This window comes from Hippocampus zosterae, chromosome 13, assembly GCF_025434085.1.
Source record: "Hippocampus zosterae strain Florida chromosome 13, ASM2543408v3, whole genome shotgun sequence".
Lineage (NCBI taxonomy): Eukaryota > Metazoa > Chordata > Actinopteri > Syngnathiformes > Syngnathidae > Hippocampus > Hippocampus zosterae.
The window spans coordinates 15,345,848-15,366,921 of record NC_067463.1 but is presented as its reverse complement, the minus strand read 5'-3'; the positions used below and the strand labels follow the sequence as shown (position 1 = coordinate 15,366,921).

At 42.0% G+C, this 21,074-nt stretch overlaps 1 protein-coding gene across 5 annotated transcripts; it reads left to right on the top strand.

Annotated features, from left to right (window-relative positions):
- The first annotated feature begins 2,929 nt into the window (after positions 1–2,929).
- Positions 2,930–20,055, top strand: gcgrb (glucagon receptor b). 5 transcript variants are annotated; one of them, XM_052084971.1, is made up of 15 exons: positions 2,931–3,394; positions 9,390–9,473; positions 10,404–10,555; positions 10,630–10,726; positions 10,811–10,921; positions 12,927–13,015; positions 13,476–13,582; positions 14,424–14,580; positions 15,296–15,455; positions 16,384–16,444; positions 16,566–16,635; positions 17,556–17,644; positions 18,032–18,176; positions 18,437–18,478; positions 18,759–20,055. In XM_052084971.1, the coding sequence occupies exons 3-15, from the start codon at positions 10,436–10,438 to the stop codon at positions 19,167–19,169; spliced, it is 1,659 nt and encodes a 552-aa protein (XP_051940931.1). In that variant the 5' UTR covers positions 2,931–3,394; positions 9,390–9,473; positions 10,404–10,435; the 3' UTR covers positions 19,170–20,055. The 5 variants fall into 5 exon arrangements, with proteins under 5 accessions (XP_051940933.1, XP_051940934.1, XP_051940931.1 ...); XM_052084973.1 differs by lacking the exon at positions 9,390–9,473 and having other exon boundaries at positions 2,930–3,394; positions 13,479–13,582; XM_052084974.1 differs by lacking the exon at positions 9,390–9,473 and having other exon boundaries at positions 2,930–3,394; positions 15,296–15,413.
- The last annotated feature ends 1,019 nt before the right edge of the window (positions 20,056–21,074 follow it).

Here is a 21,074-nt window from a genome sequence, read left to right as displayed (position 1 = left end):
TATCGAGCACTTTCAAAGAGCCATCGCTGCATACAAAGTGCTGTAGATGGAGCAATTTAACATGCACAATAAACAGTAAGACAAATCGGTAATAAAGGCGGTAGAAAGCACCAAACAGTAAAACCAAGAACAAAACTAAGTCATGCTGAGTCGAATGCCAAAGAATACAAGAGAGTTTTGAGGAGGCTTTTGAAGATGGGCAGCGAGGAGGCTTGCCGAATGTTCAGTGGGAGGTCATTCCAGAGAGAGGGACCAGCAACAGAAAAGGCTCCATCCCCTCTGAGCCTCAGTTTAGTCCTTGGTACTTCTAATAATGTCTGGTCCACAGACCTGAAGCACCGGGCAGGTGTGTAGGGGCGGATGAGCTCAGACTGGACAGTCTTGCTGGACAGTCCCGGGGCGCTTGTGTCTTGCGCCTGTAGTGGGCAGCATTTTTCACAGCCCCGCTTTGTTCAGCGGAGAGATCGGTGCTGTTGAACGGTCTGCGGCTGGATGGATGCAAGTCTTGACTAGCCGACGATGAGAAGAAAGGCGCGTCAGCAAAGAGCGCCGATGCGGATTTGGAACTGGGAGTCGCGGCTTGGAATTTGAAGTGGATTATGTGGGAGAGGAGAAGTGAACAAATCTCTTTTCGTCAATGGACGCTACAGCTTCGTGTTTGCTTTTAAAACTTAGCTTGTAGTAGACGTGTGCACATTTTCAGCATGACGTCTCTCATCCACTGGTGAAAGGACACTTTGATCCCCTCCTCTTTCACCTATAACTGCTTCAGACAACAAAGTGTATGCAGAAAATTGGTGAAGATTGCACGACTGTCTGTGTCCTATGTGTTGTGTTGTGTTATTTTTGTTATTTTGACTTCAAAATGGCGCCGCGAGAGTGGCTGCCTTTCCAGCAGCTCCTATATTTTGTTGTTCTACTTCTTCCTTTCATAATTTCTCCATTGCGAGACTAATAAAGGTTTTCTTATTCTTATTCTTATTCCTGTGCGGGTGTGGTGATCTGCTTGTTTAATAATAATAAAAAAAATAATATAATATAATAATAATAATAATAATAATATCCATCCATCCATCCATCAACTCACTTTCTGATCCTCTTATCCTCGCAATGGTTGCGGGCCTGTTGGAGTCTATCTCAGCCGTCTTCGGACAGTAGGTGAGGTACACCCGGAACTGGTTCCTATGGCACACATTGACAACCAACCATCTGGCTCACTCTCACACCCAGGGACAATTTAGAGTGTTCCATCAAATTGCCACACATGTTTTTAGAATGTGGGAGGAAACCGGAGTACCCGGAGAAAACCCACGCACGCACGGGGAGAACATGCAATCTCCATACCGGAAGGTAGGAGCCGGAATTGAACTGTGCACCTCTGCACAGTCTTCAAAATCAAGTATATTATAAAACAACAAGTCAAGACAGGCAGCAAACTTCACTAACAACCATATGGGAGAGCAGTTGCAAGAAATCATCAAGGTACGATAACAGTTACAAAAGTCAGTGCAGCAACACTGGAACTGCACAAAAGGCTATGTCTGCTTTGTTGTCTTAACAATGTGAGAGTGAGCATGCACAAGCTGTCGACGTCAAACATCGCTCAATAAAGCAAAACTCCACCAAGGTTGAGCTGTTCTCAGAAATGGAAAAAAGAAGCCAGCAGAGTGCCGTGGTTATATTTGTTTGTCCGTGTGTTTGTTTGTGAGCAGGTTTCATCTTAATTAATAGTGGATGATGAACAGTTGGCCATTATTATTCTGAGGAGTGGGCTTGTAAAACAATGACAATAAATTCCTGTTCAGTTTACTGTGGCGGCCCGGTGGGCGTTTAGACCTCACAGTGCAGAGGTCGTGGGTTTGATCTCGGCTCCGGCCTTCCTGTTTGGAGTTTGCGTGTTCTTCCGTGCCTGTGTGGGTTTTCTCCGGGTACTCTGGTTTCCTCCCACATTCCAAAAGCATGCATGGCAGGCTGATTGAACACTCCAAATTGTCCCTTGGTGTGTGTGTGTGTGTGTGAGCGCGGATAGTTGTTCGTCTTTGTGTGCCCTACGATTGGCTGGCAACCAGTTCGGGATGTCTCCCGCCTACTGCCCGAAGACGGCTGGGGTAGGCTCCAGCACCCCTGCAACCCTTGTGAGAATAAAGTGGATCAGAAAATCGATGGATGGATGGATGGATGGATTTACTGTTCTGCTATGTTAAGAATACCACACAATTGCTGTGACTTACAGTGTTTCCCATGTACAGCCTCCTCCAAAAATAATGGAACCGCAAGGCCAATTCTTTCGTTTTTGCTGTGCACTGAAGACATTCATTAAAAGGTGAATATCAGACAACAATTCTGAATTCCAGCTTTAAATTTCATGATATATACCTCTCGATGTGTTAAGCAACTCAGGACACAGCACCTTTTATTTGAAGCCACCCACTTTGATCCTTTCTTTCTTCTTTGCAAAATCCATCTCTTCCACAATTCCACATACAGCATTTGCATGACTCACATCGTGAAACCAACCATGTGAAAGATGTATTCTTAACTCTCTGGGTTGAACTGGCTGCACTAAATCTTACTTAAGCCTTTCATGCACAAATAATGATAACCTGTAAAGTGATTACCTGATAAGCTGTCCACTGTAGTAACCGCTGTCGCTGAAAGGGTTAAATTAAAGCATTTGACTAATTTGGACTGGCTGAACTAACTGGAATTTATTGGTAATTTAAACCCCGAAAGAAACAAAAGAGAAAAAAAACCGCAGTACCAAAAAACAACGGATTATAACCGCGTCGTAGTTTCATTCCCAAAGTTCTTCCGAAAGAAAATGTTAACCAGAAATTGCTGTACACATCCTGGCCATTTTCACAGACACCGTACTAAAGCTTTTATTTTGAAGGATCTAACCAGGAATCACCTTGAATGTCTTGTCGTCTGTGACAGGTATCGTATTCGAGTGCAACGCGCCAAGAGACTCTTCATTTGCATGTGCAGTAGCTGGTCCGTGCACAGGGAAGTTATCTCTTGACACTGAGAAAGGGCGTGGAAAATTATATTTATTAACGACACAGCTCAATCAGTTCAGCTTCTTTCTTTCTTTCTTTCTTTCTTTCTTTCTTTCTTTCTTTCTTTCTTTCTTTCTTTCTTTCTTTCTTTCTTTCTTTCTTTCTTTCTTTCTTTCTTTCTTTCTTTCTTTCTTTCTTTCTTTCTTTCTTTCTTTCTTTCTTTCTTTCTTTCTTTCTTTCTTTCTTTCTCTTTCCTTTTCCCTTTCTGTCTTTTGCTGCTCTCAGTACCGCAGTGATGCGTCCTGCTTGCGCGCCTTGGACTGCGCCTGTATTGTGATGGAACTCCGGAGGTGTGTGTGTGTCACCAGGGAGCAAGAGGACATCTGCAAGCCTAGGTAAAAAGATAAAAATTAAAAAAATAAAATAAAATAAAAAACAACCAAAAAAGTCTTCTTCATGCAATTTCATGCAAATATTGTGTTTTATTTTGATGCAATCAATTCGAGACTAGCAAACAAAAACTTGGTCTTTATTGTAAGCCCATAGCCTACAATGGTGAAGCTTTACTGCCTCACTGGTGTTATTTTTTGTTATAACAGTTTGAGGTATGCCTTGTACAACAGTGAAATGAAGATCCCTTTGGTCATTGTCCATCATCCTGTGATCATTATCTATAGTATTTTATTGTGTAATTCCTTCCCCTCATTTTGCTTTACTTTTCCTCATGCAGCAATTGGGGAATTGCTTTTCGGGAAGAGTGGTTGTCAAATTATTTTAGTTGTGGGGACTACATTAAACATTAACAGTGGGTAAATTCTCACAACATGAAAAAAAAATTCTCTAATAACCTTGTCCAAAGAGGGTTTGTTACTACCCACATCACAATAACCGGCCTTTCTGCCAGTCAGCAGGATTATGCAAAAACTGCTGCTTTCCACTCAAATTTCTTTGGCAGACACGGTAACAGACATAAAAAGTGGGAACACATTGAGTTATTTGAGTCTTTAAAATAGGCACAACGTATGCTAATGGTTTAATGTTTATTACTGTCTTTGTCGCCATTATTGCTGTTGTGAAAAGCCACGTTTTTTTCGGGAACTTTATTGCTCAATAAGGAGACAGTGGTGGCAAAAGACGAGAGTGATTGCTGCTCTGAACTCTGAGCCGATTAATATGTGTATATATAATCATCTTAGTTGGAGTATCTGGTAAGAGCTGTGGAACATATTAGTCTCAGTTCTACCACAGATTTATGATGATGATGATGATGATGATGATGATTAATTATATGAATACTCAAATTTTTCTGTAAAATAAAATCTCAAAGTACTAAAGAGGGCTGTGGTTTTGTTTCCAATGCATTGTCCAGTATGAGGCATGGTGTTAATCTGCAGGCCAGAAGGAGTTTTGGTGTTTTTAATGATTCACGGAGTCAAAAACAGGCATTTTGCGTCGTTGTGGGTGTGAACACAAATGACTTGATTTGCCACCAATCGTAGCGGCTCCTGTCATTCCCTTTAAATGCAGTGCGCGAGAGGCGCAATATTCCTTGACATGGCAGAAGGGAGAAACTGATTTGCTCATGTCTGTTGGCAGGTCAAAACACGCAAAGTATAATCTTCTACACTGTGGTCATGTCGGAGCTGTTGCAGCATTGTACTCTACAGTATCCATGTCATGACAGGCTGATGTATGGATTTATTTTTTGCTGCTTTTCCATTACCTCTTGAATACAATTCCTGTGGCCAGCAGTAATTTGTCCGATGTGAATATGATTCTTTGTTGTTTTAACCATGTACCATTCATATTGATACATTGCTGATATCGAAGTGAAGTCAGAAGAATGAAGCCGAGCCAGTACTTTGGAATATATAGAATATATGGATAGACGCATAAGTCCATCTGCAGTGCTCGGCTCGGCATTCAGCATTTACACAAGTATAGGGCCTCCGAGTTTGTTTTGTGCGCAAATTCACTCTTGATTATTCATGCTAACGCCACAGGCTCCACATACATTATGACATTAACTCCTGCCGTTGAACAGTCAGTAATCACTCCTCCCGCTGTCGTTTTTATCTTCCTTGACATGCTATGCGATATGATATAACCTGCGAATGAAAGCTGCAACCACATCTGCTCTCAACAGATCTCAATAAGCAGTCCAGTGATTACTGCCCGAGCAGATGCGGGTCACTTCTGGTATACTTTAATGGACAAGCATTACAGAAACTAGTCCACGACTGTACATCTTCAATCAGTCATTTTGTTTTGAAATAACCCCCCACACCCGCCCACATAATCACACATCAGGCTGAAAAATAGTTCTTGCTGAGTGAACGCTGTTTTTTTGTTTGTTTTTGGGCGGATTCAAAGTCTTGCTGCACGTGTTTGGAATACGAAACCGACTTACGTGAAAGCGTGTCCTGAATATTTCATATCTCTTTTCTTTGTATGATCTTCCATTTGATCTGCCTCTGTTCTTTATTCATTAGCGGGTGCCGGTTCCAGTTGACTGATCATGCATGGGGTGTCTTGTCATGCCTCGCTTCTGCAAAGTCCGTATATCATGACCAAGAACACAATGTGAATGCAGGTTCATGCCTGTTCCTTGGTTGATGTTTACGCTTAGCCATAATGAACTTGATGAAGTAACAGCCGTCAATGAGAGTGCCGTGGTACATTTGCCTGATTTCGGTGCAAGCAGCATGCATCCAGTTCCCACTCCGTGATGGTTTGAATGTGAGTCTGAAAGGTAGTCTCTCTCTTTATGTGCCACCTGACTGACTAAGAACCAGTTTGTGGCATGGTTCATGAAAGGTGCAGAGATTGAATGAATGAATGGATGGATGAATAAACTGGTTGCAAATGCAGTCCTGTAGGTTCGATTCCTTCCTTTTCCTCATTATTTTCCTTTAGAAAAAAAAAAAGACTTTTGGGGGAAAATGAAAAGTGACACCTGAGAGCAAAGCCCAGTAAAGAGGCGTGCCGTGCTTTGTGTGTGTGTGTTCTATGCATGCATGGTGAGAGGTCTGTGCTACAAACACAATTGTTTATTTAATCAACACAGACTGAAACTGGGCGCTGACGCATGCTGCGTCGCTCTCGCACGCACGTGTATGCATCTATGCACAGACACGAGCACCCACACACACACACCCACACATGAGTGTCCATTCATGGTAAAATCACATTAATAAATGTCCAACGCTGATGTCGCCAACGTGGCTAAATAAAGCTGTAAATGACCACAGGAGGAAGGAAGTCATGTTTGCCGGTAGCCATGCAGCAAAGAGCAAGAGAAAACCAGTTTCTTGCTAGCAGAATGTTAATTCATCACACGTTCTCATTTACAATGGACTTGGCAGGAGGTAACGTCCCGATAATGCCATGAAAGTTGTGACAGGACTGTTGCACTTAAGACAATTCCAAATGTAAATGCAGTGGAAGCCCGGAGCATCTCTTATTTATTTGGCATTTTGAACCATATTTTACCTTCTGTTCATCAGTCATCTGAGCTCTAATGATACACTTGAGTTGACACATGACTGTTGCGGTTTTGGCCTTGCTGTGCCGCAGGTAATTGAACGGGGAAATTAATTATTAAAGGTTTCCACGTACCCTCCCTGAAATGTACTCACGTACCACAATGAGTACGCATACCCCTGGTTGGCAAACGCTGCTTTCATATACTGCAGCACTCTCCCATAAAGACACATATTCTTTTATAATGTACAGGTAGTCAAGGCCGTGCATGCTAATGTCTTATGATGTTTGTGCATGCGTGACACGTTTGTTTGTTTGCCTCTAATCCAAACCAATCTAATCTTCGTGCTGCTCGCCAACATCTTTGCCTGCCAATGAAAAGGAAAAACTGGAATAACTCTGTCACATTCATGACGTACCTGCGTCATCCTTCACTTCACTTCACTTCTCTTGCATCCAAATCTCTCATCTCTGCTGCTCACTCTATAATGGTGATAATGCTCACTGCCTGATGAGGAATGGCATTATTCACCATGTTGCCTAGCTCTCAATGAACCGTCTCTCGCTCTCTCTCTCTCATCCACTCGATCTCTCAGCTCTTGCCATTTTTCGAACGGCTGCTTCTCAAATCACCTCATTCTTGAACTCTCAACATGCTCTCATGCACTTGAAGCATACATTTAACAATTCTGTATAGCTCCGGTGGGGCATAAGATCTGAAATCATCTTTCCATATTGAAATTAATGGAAAGGCCAAGTTTTTGTGTCATTTGTTTTTTAAACTTGAAAAAATACCACTATATTTTACTTTATAAATGAAGATAGTGATAACATAATTAACCAGAATTTAAATAATTTACAATCATGTTGAATGTATTCATCTTGGTTTACGCAGGACCACCAGTGTGGTAAAAGAGTACAGTGGCCAATGTCACAGTTACAGTATATACTCCAAGGCAATGACATTGAAGGAGGGGGGGGGGGGGGGGAAGAAAAACCTTGAAATGTGTCATTTGAGTTTCAAGTATTTCTTTTGTGACACCAGCCCGAGAACCTTTGTGACCTAGCCCGTCTCATTTTATGTTTCTGCAATTGGGCTGCCATTCAACTGAGCAAACAACCAGTCATGAAAAAATAACCACCATGGTCGTAAAGATGCAATTTTATCAAAATTGTGACATAAATAAGCACAATAAGTTTCTTTCTGGCTGAATATTTCTTGTGGTGAACTTATTTGTTTAATGTTTGTTTTTCGCTATGTCTAATCTTTCTTATTTTACATCCAGACCTGCACTCAGACAATGAATCTGAAAACGTGAGCAAAAAAAAAAAAGGTCGTTTCTAGTGTCATTGTGCAACATCCACGTTTTGAGTTTTTGTCCAGCATCTTACGGGCGTTTCACCTGGATACCATAATTGTCTTATTAAATAACACATGTACTGTCATGTAAGAAGAAATAACACCCCCCCCCCCACACACACACACCCCACACACACACAGACACCGAACAGATACACAGTATAATAACAAGTATCCCTCATGTTTGCAGTTGTCACATGTGTGACTGCGTTCAGCAATGCATGACAGACAGGACACGCACTCTTATGACATTTCTCTCTCTCTCTCTTTCTCTGTGTATCTATCAAGATAAATAGATAGATATGCAATTTGCACTGTATTTGAAAAGATGTTGCACGCTGCAGGTTGAAAGAGAAACAATACCCCGAATGAATATGATGATTTTCTTAAATTACTTTTGAGAAAAGGAAACATCTAATGTAACATTATTGTTTGCCGTTTGGAAAGATGATATTTGGGTAATGTTTCATTTCGGTTTTAAAATTGTGATCGAAAAGCCATGGTCATTTGTCACCATAGCAACATGACTAGATAACATTTTTGTTACCTTAATTCCTAACCTCCTGACGGCGCCATCTTCTAGTTTATGCTTTTGCGTTCCTTTACGTCTGGGAAATGTAAATTGTAAAAATCTGTCATTGTCATTTGCCTGTATAAACAGCTGCACGGTGTTTCGAAGTAGAGCAAGATAATACCACAGCAATGGTTGCCTTGAGGATCTTTTCAAGTTAAGGTGACAACTACTGTATATGTTGTGACGCTAACATATCGATGTGTGACTCAATGTCAGGTTTAGGCAAACAAAGCTGAAGACAAACACACTGGGACAGAATGGAATTTGAAAGGTTTTCGCCAAAAATGTCCACACATAAATTGTTTTTTGCAGAAACGTTTCAGATTCAGTTTTGTTCTCCAACTTCATATGTGGAGATGCTCAACAGAAGCCTCAAATATCATGCCAAGTTTCAAGTCTAAAGAGACATAGCTGTAGTAAAGCACTTAAGTGGTGTGGGACGTCCCCATGGTCTCATCCTGGACTTAAATTCATTGAGATTCAGGTATGAGGCAAGTGTTTGGTGTTTTGTACCGTCTATTCCCATTTTGATCACTGGCGAGTTGGGGCCTATCCCAGCTAACTTGATGCAAGCGACGGGGGAGGTCCAACTTGGAGTGCTTGTCAGCCAATCACAGGATGCAAAAGATAAATAATCTTTCACACTGACATTCATGACTATTGTACAATTTACAGCAGGGGGGGGGGGGGCAAATCTGGTCCTCGAGGGCCCCTATGTAGCCTGTTTTAGTTGTTTCCTTCCTCCAGCGCACACAATTCAAATGATCAGGATGGTTATCCGTCTGATCATTTCAATGAAGTGTATCGGAGGAGGGAGATGTATAAAATCGGCTGGATTTTGAGGACCGGACTTGGACACCCCTGATTTCGAGGCAAAAAAAATGCATCTGGATCCAGAATATTTTTTTTAATTTTGTGCAACGACTTGACAAAATAAAAATGAGTAAATTCGGGACACACATTTTTTTTTCAGTGTACCCAGAGTCCATGGACGCACAAGATGAACAAGTCCACACAGGATAGCTGGAGCCATGAAGAAATTTACGTGAAGAATACTGTATGTCATTCAAGGAGATCTAGGATGTGTTGTTTCGTGTAAAACCTTAATATTAGCGTTCTTAATATTAGCGGGGTTTTTTTTTAGCCGTGTCTCCTGGTAGCCGGCCTGGGTAGCACTGAAAGATTAGTTGCACTAAGAGGAACAAAGACATGAGTCAAGTGGGTCTTGAAAAGTAGAAAGTAGTGAACGAGATGCAGCAGCATATCCAAATATGAACCTTGGCCAGTAGCATACCAGCGTGAATAAAAAAGAAACCTTTTGAAACTCTTGGCTGTGTGTTTAAAGTAAGGAAACTCACACCGGCATAGAATGACTTTCAAATAAAGTTCTCAAGTGATTGCTTGAGTTAGTAAAGGACAAAGTACACAAACATTTGAGGGTCAACATCAGGTGTCTTAGGCAAGGCAAGGACGCTTTGTTGAAGTAGCATATTTCATACAGAAGGCACAAGTAACTTAATGCGCTTCACATAATAACTCTTCAAACCATTTTCAAACATCCATCCATCCATTTTCTGATTTGCTGTATCCTCACCAGGGTCGCGGGGCATGCTGGAGCCTATCCCAGCTGTCTTCGAGCAGTAGGCGGGGGACACCCTGAGACAGTTGCCAGCCAATCGCAGGGCACACGGAGACAAACAACCATCCGTGGGACAATTTTGAGCGTTCAATCAGCCTGCCATGCATGTTTTTGGAATGTGGGAGGAAACCGGAGTACCCGGAGAAAAGCCACGATGGCACGGGGAAAACATGCAAATTCCACACAGAAAGGCCAGAGCTGGAATCAAACCCGGTACCTCTGCACTGTGAGGTCGACGTTTTGGGGCAACTAAAGCCATTACTGTTGAGAACTAATATTTGTTATTATTTATTATATCATGATTTCCCATTTCTGCTTTCTCACAACACCCTCCCGTCATATGCGCAGGCCCGACGGTGACATCGGGCCTGGAGTGCCTCATGTGTTGGGCTCCCTCCTCTGTGTTCTTGGTCGCCGCTTTCCCGCATTCTCCCAGCTTCAGTGGGATGTCCCAGGTGGCTTTCCTCTTGGCCTTGCTCATGCTCTGCAACTGCTCAAAGGTACGTCCTCCATCTCGACTCTGATCCCCACAATAACACTCAAGCCAGCGCCAGGACATGAGCTCCTGCCACAGGTGTCTTCGACCACATCCCCGAAGCGTGTCAAGGAGCAGTGGAGCAACTACAAGAATCAGTGTTTAGACTTTTTGAACTCTCTACCCCCGACAACAGGTGAGCCCTCCTCTCTCACTGCTTTGAGAAGTATGCAGACAAATGCAAGAGCTGCTCTTGTGAATCAACATGCTATTGCCCCAGCAGGGGCGGTGTGTAACAGGACCTTTGACCAGTATGCCTGCTGGCCTGATGGACTCCCTGGAACCACAGTGAATGTATCTTGCCCTTGGTTCTTACCGTGGCATTATAAAGGTCAGCCTATACGCTTGTGTTCCTGCATGTCATCGAAAGAAATGTGCGACTGTGTGCCGTGTTTGTGCTCAAAGGTGAAGCTGGACAAGAACGAAGAAAGCGAAAAGAACCAAAACAATTGCTGTTGATTTGCATCAACATGAACCACATACTTAGAACTTGGTTTAAAAAAGCAATTTAAAGCACACAATGGAATCAAGAAAGTCACAAGAGAATAAATAAACTGTCTGGACTTAGGACAGTCTTTCGAATATACTTCCAGTCAGTCTTTTGTGTCAAAGCTGGCCACTTTTGATATGGAATGATGTTTTATCCTCACACAAACAACCCGCGCACCGCACCACCCGAGACTTTTCATTTCACTTGATACTTTTGCATAATTCATTTGGGTTGATAATAATATTCATCCAACCATTGTTCTTCATTTATCTGGAGTCAGGTTGTGGGCCAGCAGCTTTAGCAGAGAGGACCAGACTTCTCCCCCCTCAGCCACTTTGTCTGGCTCTCATGGGAGGATTCCAAGGCATTGACAGGCCTGCAAGGAGCCCTATTTTCTGGTTGTGGGGGTGTCCTGGTTGACACGCCTCTGCAACAGGGACACTGCCTCTGGATTGGCAGTGGTGGTTCTCCTTTTAAAGAGGGGGGCACCGGAGGGTGTGTTCCAACTATAGGGGGATCGCACTTATCAGCCTCCCTGGTAAAGTCTATTCAGGGTGCTGGAGGGGAGGGCCCATCAGGAATTTGAATCTCAGATTCAGGAGGAGCAGTGTGGTTTTCATCCTGGCCGTGGAACAGCGCAGCAGCTCTCCACCCCTGGCAGGGCACTCGAGGGTGCGTGGGAGTTCGCTCAACCAGTCTACATGTGATTTTGTGGACTTGGAGAAGGTGTTTAACTGGGAGTATGATGTATCAGATGCCCAAGTGCGGGCAGTTTGTATGACCGGTGTCAGAGATTGGTCTGCACTGTCTGCAGTAAGTCGGATTCTTTTCTTGTGAGGCTGCCCTTTATCGCCGATTATGTTCATAACCTTTATGGACAGAATTTCTAGACTTTGGTGTTCTCAGAATTACCGGTACATTTCTGCTTTTTGCAGATGATGTGATACTGTTGGCTTCTTCAAGCCACAGATTTCAACCCTCACTGGAGAGGTTTGCAGCCAAGGGTGAGGCAGTTGGGACGAAAATCAGCACCTCCAAATCTGAGACCATGGTCTTCAGTCAGAAAAGGGTGGAGTGACGTCTTCTAGCCAGTGATGAGATCCTGCCCAAATGCAGGATTTGAAGTACTGTATGTTGGGGTCGTGTTGACGAAAGAGGGGAGGATGAAGCAGGAGATTGACAGGCGCACCGATGCAGTGTTTGCGATGATGCAGACTCTGTATTGGTGCGGCGTGGTGAAGAGGGAGTTGAGCCGGAAGGTAAAGCTTTCGATTTACTGGTCAAGCAACATTCCTACTCTCACCTACGTCGACAAGCGTTGGATCATGACCGAAAGAATAAGATCCTGGATAAAAGCGGCCAAAAGTTTCCTCCGCAGGGTGTCTGGGCTCTCCCTTAGAGATGAGGTGAGTAGCTTGGTCATCTGGGAGGGGCTCAGAGTTGAGCTGCCACTCCTCTGGATTGAGAGGAGCTAGATGAGGTGGCTCGGCCATCTTGTCAGGATGCCATCTTGACACCTCCCTGATGAGGTGTTCCCTGCATGTCACACTGGGAGAGGGCCCTGAGAATGAACAAGAACACGCTGGAGAGACTATGTTTCTCAACAAGCTTGAGAATGCTTCGGGATTCCCCAGGAGGAGCTGGATGATGTTAGGTGAGAAGGAAGTGTGGGCCTCCATGCTTACGCTCCTGCCCCTGCGACCTGACCTCGAGTAAGAGAATGGATGGACTGTTACATGCAAATTTATGTTTCTGCTTTACCACACCAAGGTTTGCCCGTCTTGAGCTGAATGGTTTGATTTGTCGATAATTGTATGTCCTCCTTTGTATGTGCCTATTTGAACAGTCCAGCAGGGTTTGGTCTACAGATCCTGTGGCAAAGATGGTCGATGGGCCCAGAAAAATACCAGTGAATGTGAGGATGACCCTGGCCAGGTGCGTGTGTGTGTGCGTGTATGTTTGTGTGTGCATCAATGTTACAAATGATTCATGCCAGTGTGTGACTTATTGATCTCTTTTCATGTTTAAGGCAGCTATAAACTGTACACTGAGAAAAATGGTGTGGTGAATTTACTCAATTTGATTTTGCCAAGTGGCTGCACAAAATGGAATCATCTAGACATTGATACATTTATAAGATGCATCTTAAAAATGTCTCTGTATACAGATGATTTTATTTTGTGCAATGACTTGATGAAATAAAAGTGAAGATTCAACATCCCATTTTTTGCAGTGTAAATGCGCAGCTAATGTGAGGACTGGTTTGACATCATGTTAAGTCATTGTGTCTAATGTTTCTCATCTGTTCATGTAGCTCTTTTCCATCTCGCATGTCTATGTATGCCATGTAAAAGCTTTGCCTGATGGTAAAACACCACCTCTGCTACATTTGCAGCAGCTGTATGGGCACATCCTCAGTCAGTTTCGAATTATGTATACGGTGGGATACTCGCTGTCTCTCGGAGCTCTGCTACTGGCCTTGGGAATCCTCATCAGCTTCAGGTAACTCATCCAGTGGAATAAAAAACGTTAGAAGGAAGTTATAGTCAGAGAATGAAAAGGGCGGAATAATGTAAACAATAAAAAAAAACAAAAAAATGGTGTGTTGAATGTACCGGTAATCAGTTTTATTTTGTCAAGTGGCTGCACACAACAAAATCATCTGGCTTTAGATTACTTTTTTATGTTGATGTATCATCTACTTAAATAATATATCTGGATCCAAATGATTTTACTGTGTGGAACCAGTAGACGAAATAAAATTGAATAAATTCAACACATCATTTTTTGGGTGGTGAAGGTTCTAAGTAAGTCTTCCAAAAAGTTTGGAAACAACGAAACTACATGACAGAATGAAAACCAAGGATGGTAGACATGTCAGTGAAAAAAACCCTTGAAATAAATAGCTTTTATTGATGAATCTGACCATCTAATAGTTAATTCCTGTTTTGCTTTGTTTTTTTTACCTGCCAAGTTTGGTTGCTTGGTCAATCAAGATTGAAGGTCAATGTTTTTTTTTTTATTCTATTTTTTTTTGTGCAACGGGGGAATTTCGTGTACGCCATGTGTGGTTATTGTTGTGATTAATATTTTAGGGAAAATGCAGTCGGCCAGAATAAGATTTGAAAGGGAACAGGTATAAACAGACAAAACATACTTAAGTAGAATGAAACTGTATAACACTACAAAAACATTACATGGGAATCGGGTTATATCTGTATTTTTATGAGGACTGTAAAAGTGGTGCTGCACCCCATAAGTAAGGGTTGCAATAGGAACAGAAGGACAGGAGCTCAGCAGTCTGTGTGTCAGACCCCATCACCCAGTGTCAACTCTTCACCAGGAAGCTGCACTGCATGCGGAACAACATCCACATGAACTTGTTTGGCTCCTTCATCCTGAGAGCTGTGTCCATTCTGGTTAAAGATGCCCTGCTGACCCTTACACTGAACCCCAGGAGCAGTGGTGAAACAAAGGTTCAAACTTGGATCAACATACCGGTTAGAGAACACGCATCGCAACAGCCTGCACAAGAATTTGGTGTCATGTTCTCTCAATTCAGATAATTTAATTAAATGACAAGGAAATTACATTCACTTTCGGTCTCTGTGCTCACGAATATCGAAGATCACAACATACCTGAATTTACAACAATAAGCATTAATAAAAAATAATTTTTAAAAACTCTTAACAATAAACTGCTGCCTGAACAATGACCGTCTTCATTGAATCTTGCAACGGAAAAGACAATGACTTTCAAACGGGCAAAAAAAGATCCGCTTTGAGCAGTGGTATAAACATGTTTTGCCACGTGTGAGGACACACACATTTATATTACGGTACATACATTATTAGTTTTATACCAACAGCAACCCTAGTTTAGACCAAAAAAGTCATCGAACTGGGGTTTCCATAGCAACAATAGAACCACAGTTTTTGTCCGTTGCAATTTTATGTTAATATGAATTTATAATGTATTTTTGCTCTGATTTCATGACTTCAATGAGCAGTATAACAATGATGGACACACACCACCGCATCAACTCCCGGCCCCCCACTCACATATACACGGCGGCGCACACACATGCTCTTGAGACCACAGTCACATGACCATGAACGTGAGACAAATAGTCCCAATAAATGAGTCCGACCAAAATGAAAGTGCCGTTAGCCTATGCAGGTCTTATCTCATTTGTCCCCCCCACTGCTGTGCAGGCTGTGATGTGGTGTCGGGGCGCTATGGTGATGATGCATTACACCGTGATGGCCAACAACTATTGGCTGCTGGTGGAGGGCATCTATCTGCACAGTCTGCTCGTCATCACTGTGTTCAGTGAGAAGAAGTACTTTTACATTTACATGGCCATCGGTTGGGGTAAATAGGAGTTTCTGGCATTGTCAAATAATAAAGACTTTCACTTCGGCTGGGTTGCACCAACAAGGTTTCATTGGATCTAAAACGAGCTCTCATCAGAGAGCAGTAAAACCAAGTTTAAAATGAGTTCATCTGGTTTTAAAATTAAACAGAGCTCTGTTGCACCATTTAAAATGAATCTCAGTTTCGTAAAATTCACTTGAACTGAGTTCCACTTGATTGAAACGGATGATTGTTGATATTGAAATTAAGATAAATCATTAATTGTGCAATTAAATCCAGAGGCTGCACTGTTGTTTAGTGTAACATGAAAGCCTTTATCTCTCACGCACGCGCGCACACACACGGACCTTCGCCACTCAGTGACATTAGGACTTCCTTAAATTGTTGCTAGCTAGCACATTTGTTAGCCTAACATGACTTGTTAACTTGTCAGCTATGTCAAAATGGTTCGGCGGAGAAGCAAAAACTTTTCCTTGTTTGTCAACAACTTGCTGACTGAATTAATGAAGCAAATAGAAGACAAGAAAACAGACAACATCATGGTGAAAAAGAAAGATATTGTGTGGCCGCAACTGCTTGACAGTTCCAGCCGATTGACCAGAGTGAAAGAGAAAAGATCAATTAAAGCTTGCTGGAAAAACAAAAAACAACCTAACTAAAAACCACGATTCAATCTACAGGGTAGTTTTAAAGTGAAACCTTGTTGGTGCAATTCGGCCTTCGAGTCATCATCATGTGAACTGGACTAACACTTGTTTATATAGTTGCAAATGACAAGTTGGAGCAGTAAGGACAAAGCTCTTCATGTTGTCACATGGGGCAAAAATGATGACATCTCCCTTATTATGCCAATACGTCAACCTAAAAGAATGTTTTTCTCCATCGGGAGTGACCCTCGGCCCTTGCATTTCTCCTACATTCTCAGGCGCCCCACTTGTGTTTGTTTCACCCTGGATCACAATGAAGTACCTCTATGAGAATGAAGAGTGAGTGATCGTTTTCACTGTGACTCTATCTATGATCTTTAAGGAGATACATTCATTTCTTATATGCACGGCTCCTCTTATCGAGACACCCGGTACAGTGAGTGTGTGCGCGTGTGTGTAGGTGCTGGGAGAGAAATATTAACATGGGATACTGGTGGATCATCCGCTCCCCAATATTGGTTGCTTACCTGGTAAGTCCATTCTCTCTGTCTCTCTCTGAGTGGGAATTGTTCTTTGTGTGGTTCAAGTAGATGTGGCAGTACAGCTTCATATCCACTACTACGAATCAGGTTGCAAATGCTAACTTTGATTCAGGATTGTGTAGTATAGTCTCCAAACATTGATAATATGGGTTCTCATTCATTTCTGAGTCGAGGAACAGGTGTAAAAGGCACGTGATTACTGCTGTGTAGCAATATTTAAAAGATAAGAGATTTCAAAAGTTTTGCAAATCAAGCCACCCTGTAATGTTTTTATAACAATTAGGTATGCATATACTGTCATTATAAGCGCGATATAAATCAGCATGTATTGTATTGTATTGTATTGTATTGTATTGCATTTTGTGAACAGAAGAAAAACAATACACTTTACATTAAGAAATATAACAAAATAAGTCTATACACAGCATCATAAACACAACCACACACACACACACACACACACACACACACACACACACCGGAGATCTTGTCCAGAGCACCCTCTGATGACACGGCACATCAATTGATAGAATACGTTATTAACTTTCCACTTGTCTCAAGCGTCTGTTGGTGTTTGCGTCAGTCTCAGTATGCACACAAATAATGTTGAGTCGATGTGTTGTTTCTTTTAGCACATTTGAGCGAAATGTGGTGTTGTCACGCATGTAAGGGTTCACTTGAGATTTCACTGATGTTAAGCATTTGAGTGAATGTGTTTTTGCCCTTATTTAAAATTTTCTCAATAGAAATTGTTTGTGTGTGTGTGTGGGGGGGGGGGGGGGGGTTCATCTGTTTACTCGCTTTCTTGCATGTGTGTGGGGCTGGGCAAAGTCTGGCAGGAAGCACTGGGAGTATGTGTTATAAAATCAAAGTAACCCAGTTACATTTACTGTCTCCTCACATTACAGATAAATTTTTTCATATTTATACGAATCATCAAAATCTTGATGTCTAAGCTCAGAGCTCATCAGATGAGATACACAGACTACAAGATCAGGTGAGAACTTTTTTGTTTTTGTTTCATGCATTCAAAAATTCCCACAAACTTCGATCTCAGTCTCTGCCCCTGGATAGCCGCTCGCTACCAATCCAGACCAGGGGTGTCAAACCCGTTTTTGTCGCGGGCGACAACATAGTTTCCTTTGGACGGCTGTTATGACTGATCTCCCCCCCCACACACACAATAGTGTTCCTTCTTGTGGCCAACAGTGGAATTACACCCAAAATGCGGCTCACAATAAAATAGCTCCAAATGTACTCAGACAAATCTGCGAAATAGTGGGATTGCGAACCCGGAACCCACAATGCAGTGGGGTTTACTGTTCTGCTTGTAGTCCATTAGGATTAGTCATCCTCCAATGTCTATGTTTGTATGTTGGTCCAGATTAGCAAAATCCACTCTGACTCTTATCCCTCTGCTGGGGATTCACGCCATTCTCTTCACCTTTGTCATCGACGAGTCCGTCCCAAAAGGTTCCATTTTACGGCTGATGCGGCTCTTCTGTGACCTCCTGTTCAACTCCTTCCAGGTACGAAGTACAAAGTAGTACACATGCTTCGTGGCCCGCTTCTTGTGCCGCCAAGTAAATGTGTCGCTCCAATATATAAGATTACATTTGAACAAGGATATTCTATGGTTTTGCCAATCAAGATGGTACCTGAAGGTCTCCTGAAAGTGCCTCCTTATGTTAAACGTATTCAGAAAAATATTGTATTTAACTTATTTGTAGAACAATCCAAAGGCAAAAACATGTTTTCCGACTCTCTCCATCTCTACGTTCCTCTGCAGGGGCTGCTCGTTGCCATCTTGTACTGCTTTGTCAACAAAGAGGTGAGGGGAATGATTAGATTTTGAGGGCCTGAGGTGCAGCTGAATAACAAGGGTGTCATTATCACAGTCTTTGTTTTTTTTCCATCTCTGAAAGCTTTGTCCAACTTCCGCTTTCTCTACTGAATGGGACGAGCATATTGGCATTCTATTGATTACTAAACTTTAAGCTGTACCCTTTGGCTCATGAGACATCCATCCACATGACAGTCTTTATGAATCTCTCTCATCTTATTGATATGACTCTCCGCCGGCGGCTATCCACAATCCCATTATCTCCCAGGTGCAGTCAGAAATGCTGAAAAAGTGGAAGCGGTGGAAGCTGGGTAAGGACATTGACGAAGAGTACCGACACACCCATAGCCAGACGCCACATCTTAAAAGCGGGAGCATCGCAACAGGAAACCTGCCTGATCTCCTTGACAACAACACCAGAGACCCCAGTGGGGGCTCAATGGGTACAGTGCAACACAAAAAAGTTGAAAGAGGCTCATCCAGCTCTACCGCACCTGATGAAAACCACCAGTTGGTCATGTCCGACAGCGACGAGATGGGGAAAGTCAACAAAAATGCCTTTCACCTCTCCTTCCGGTCCCAGCGAAGCCTCTCCAGCACCACCTCGGAGGATGTGTGTCTGGAGCAGAGGGCACAGTGCCACTCTTATCCGACAGAAGGAGCAGAAACGGATGTCTGAATCTTTCGTGAATTGTCCACTGTGAAGTAAGACTGTTGCTTTTAACCAATGAACAAGTTTAAAGGAACATTTAATGGTTTTCGGAGCTTTGAGATTAAAAAAAAAAAAATCGAGACTGAAGACATGCGGATCGCACTGATGACGGTTGAATCCAACTCAAGTCATGTATTGTAAAGTGTGAATGTGTTCGTGCCTCTGTGATTTTAATGTTGATGCTTCTGTTGTGTGTGTCTTTAGTGCAATGGATGCACATTTGTGGTACTCTACATCACCCTCTCAGTATCAATGCCTTAAAAAAAGGGAAGAATTATGTATGAATTTCAACCCGTTTCATTCGATGGAAATCAATTTTCCAATGTTGTATCTATATTTTGGTGAATGTATAATGATGAAACATCTGTGTAATGTTTAAACTATTATGAAGGGGTCTACCGGCTACCACGTGAATTTTATGCGCTGATGTAATTTTCTCTCAATTAAATATGCTGGCATTTTAAGAGCTGAAAAGCAATGCAACACAAATTGCGCTCTTGTGTTGCAATGCATGACGCTGCCTTTGATCACCGTCATCATGCTATTCTGTTATCATTCTCATTTTCTGTTTCAATATGGAAAGGATGCATGTACACACATAATTGCATGCAGAGTGTATCCTCAAAAGTCTTTGCAGAATGACTTTCCATTAGAAGGGGAAGGCGACACATTTTCTGCTGCTGCATTCGCAGCTCTTTTGAAACCATAGCATACTTGATCTTTGTGTACATGTGTGTACATATGTATGTCTGTGTGTGTGTGTATATAGATATTTTTCTTTCCGCTAAAGGAGAATGTGCCACTAGAAGCCAATTTGTCTTTTATTATTATTAAAATATATAAGAAATTAAAATGTGCATTTATCTTTTATTTTTTATTTTTATTTATTGTCTTGGCAAAGATAATTTTTTTGCACTGGAGTATGACAAAAAATGCAATTAAATATATCGTATGTGAAATAAGATATGAAGATAAATAACTCAAATCGAACCTAATTTTTAAAGATGAGATGAGGCTGAAAACGAATGTGAAAACAGTTGGCGGAGATGACTTGGAAGCCAATTTTTGTGTTGAGTTGTGTTTCTGTGCATTCAATTAAACGTGTTTTGGTCCATAACAAGTGTATTTCTGTTCTAAATAGCAAGTTCCTATAATTGTTTTTGTGTATTCACCCCACTTTAATGAATGCGACCTGGCCTCTAAGATTCATCATATTACACCGGGGAACACACAAAAAAAAATTATATATATATATATATATATCTGTTGAGTTTTTATGCAAATTAAAACTAAAATAGAAACGCTGATTTCTAAATTGCAGCGTTTGTTTTTTCTAACACATCAAGTTTTTCTCTACAGCTTACCCTCCTGATAAACAACATTTCACTGATTAGCTGTAGTAAGACCATAATAAGACGGGCTGATTGTGATTGAACTCATCAACTGCTGTGTGGCAACAGTGTTTGCACAGTCACAATTGAGACAGTGCAGTGCAGTGTGCAGCCCCCACTAGTTCATTATTATCGCCATCTGAAAACAGAATGGTAGAATAGTATGAATTAAGAGGATAGGTGATAGGTGATGTCTTTTCGTTTGACCTTTTTCACCATGGGCACTCTGATCGTTTTGAGTTGTATTTCATTTCATGCTTTTAGGTTTCAAAGCTTGTAACGATTCAAGCTTAGTTGTTTTTTTACATGCATACATACATATTTCTTTCCTGTTTTTTTTTTCAAAGAAAATTGGCATCCTACACCTCAAAAACGATGTGATTAAATAAAAAGTTTTAACTGACATCGGTTTTGGATTCTGCCCCCCCCCCCAAAATTAATTCAAAACCGATGTCAGACCTAACTCGACAAAAGTTGCGTT

What these genes read in the sequence shown, in the direction of transcription:
- gcgrb (XM_052084971.1), top strand. Translation starts at nt 10,436, where the DNA reads ATGTGTTGGGCTCCCTCCTCTGTGTTCTTGGTCGCCGCTTTCCCGCAT. An exon ending in CAATATTGGTTGCTTACCTG is followed by an intron (nt 16,636 to 17,555) that starts GTAAGTCCATTC and finishes CTCACATTACAG; the next exon opens with ATAAATTTTTTCATATTTAT. An exon ending in TACACAGACTACAAGATCAG is followed by an intron (nt 17,645 to 18,031) that starts GTGAGAACTTTT and finishes ATGTTGGTCCAG; the next exon opens with ATTAGCAAAATCCACTCTGA.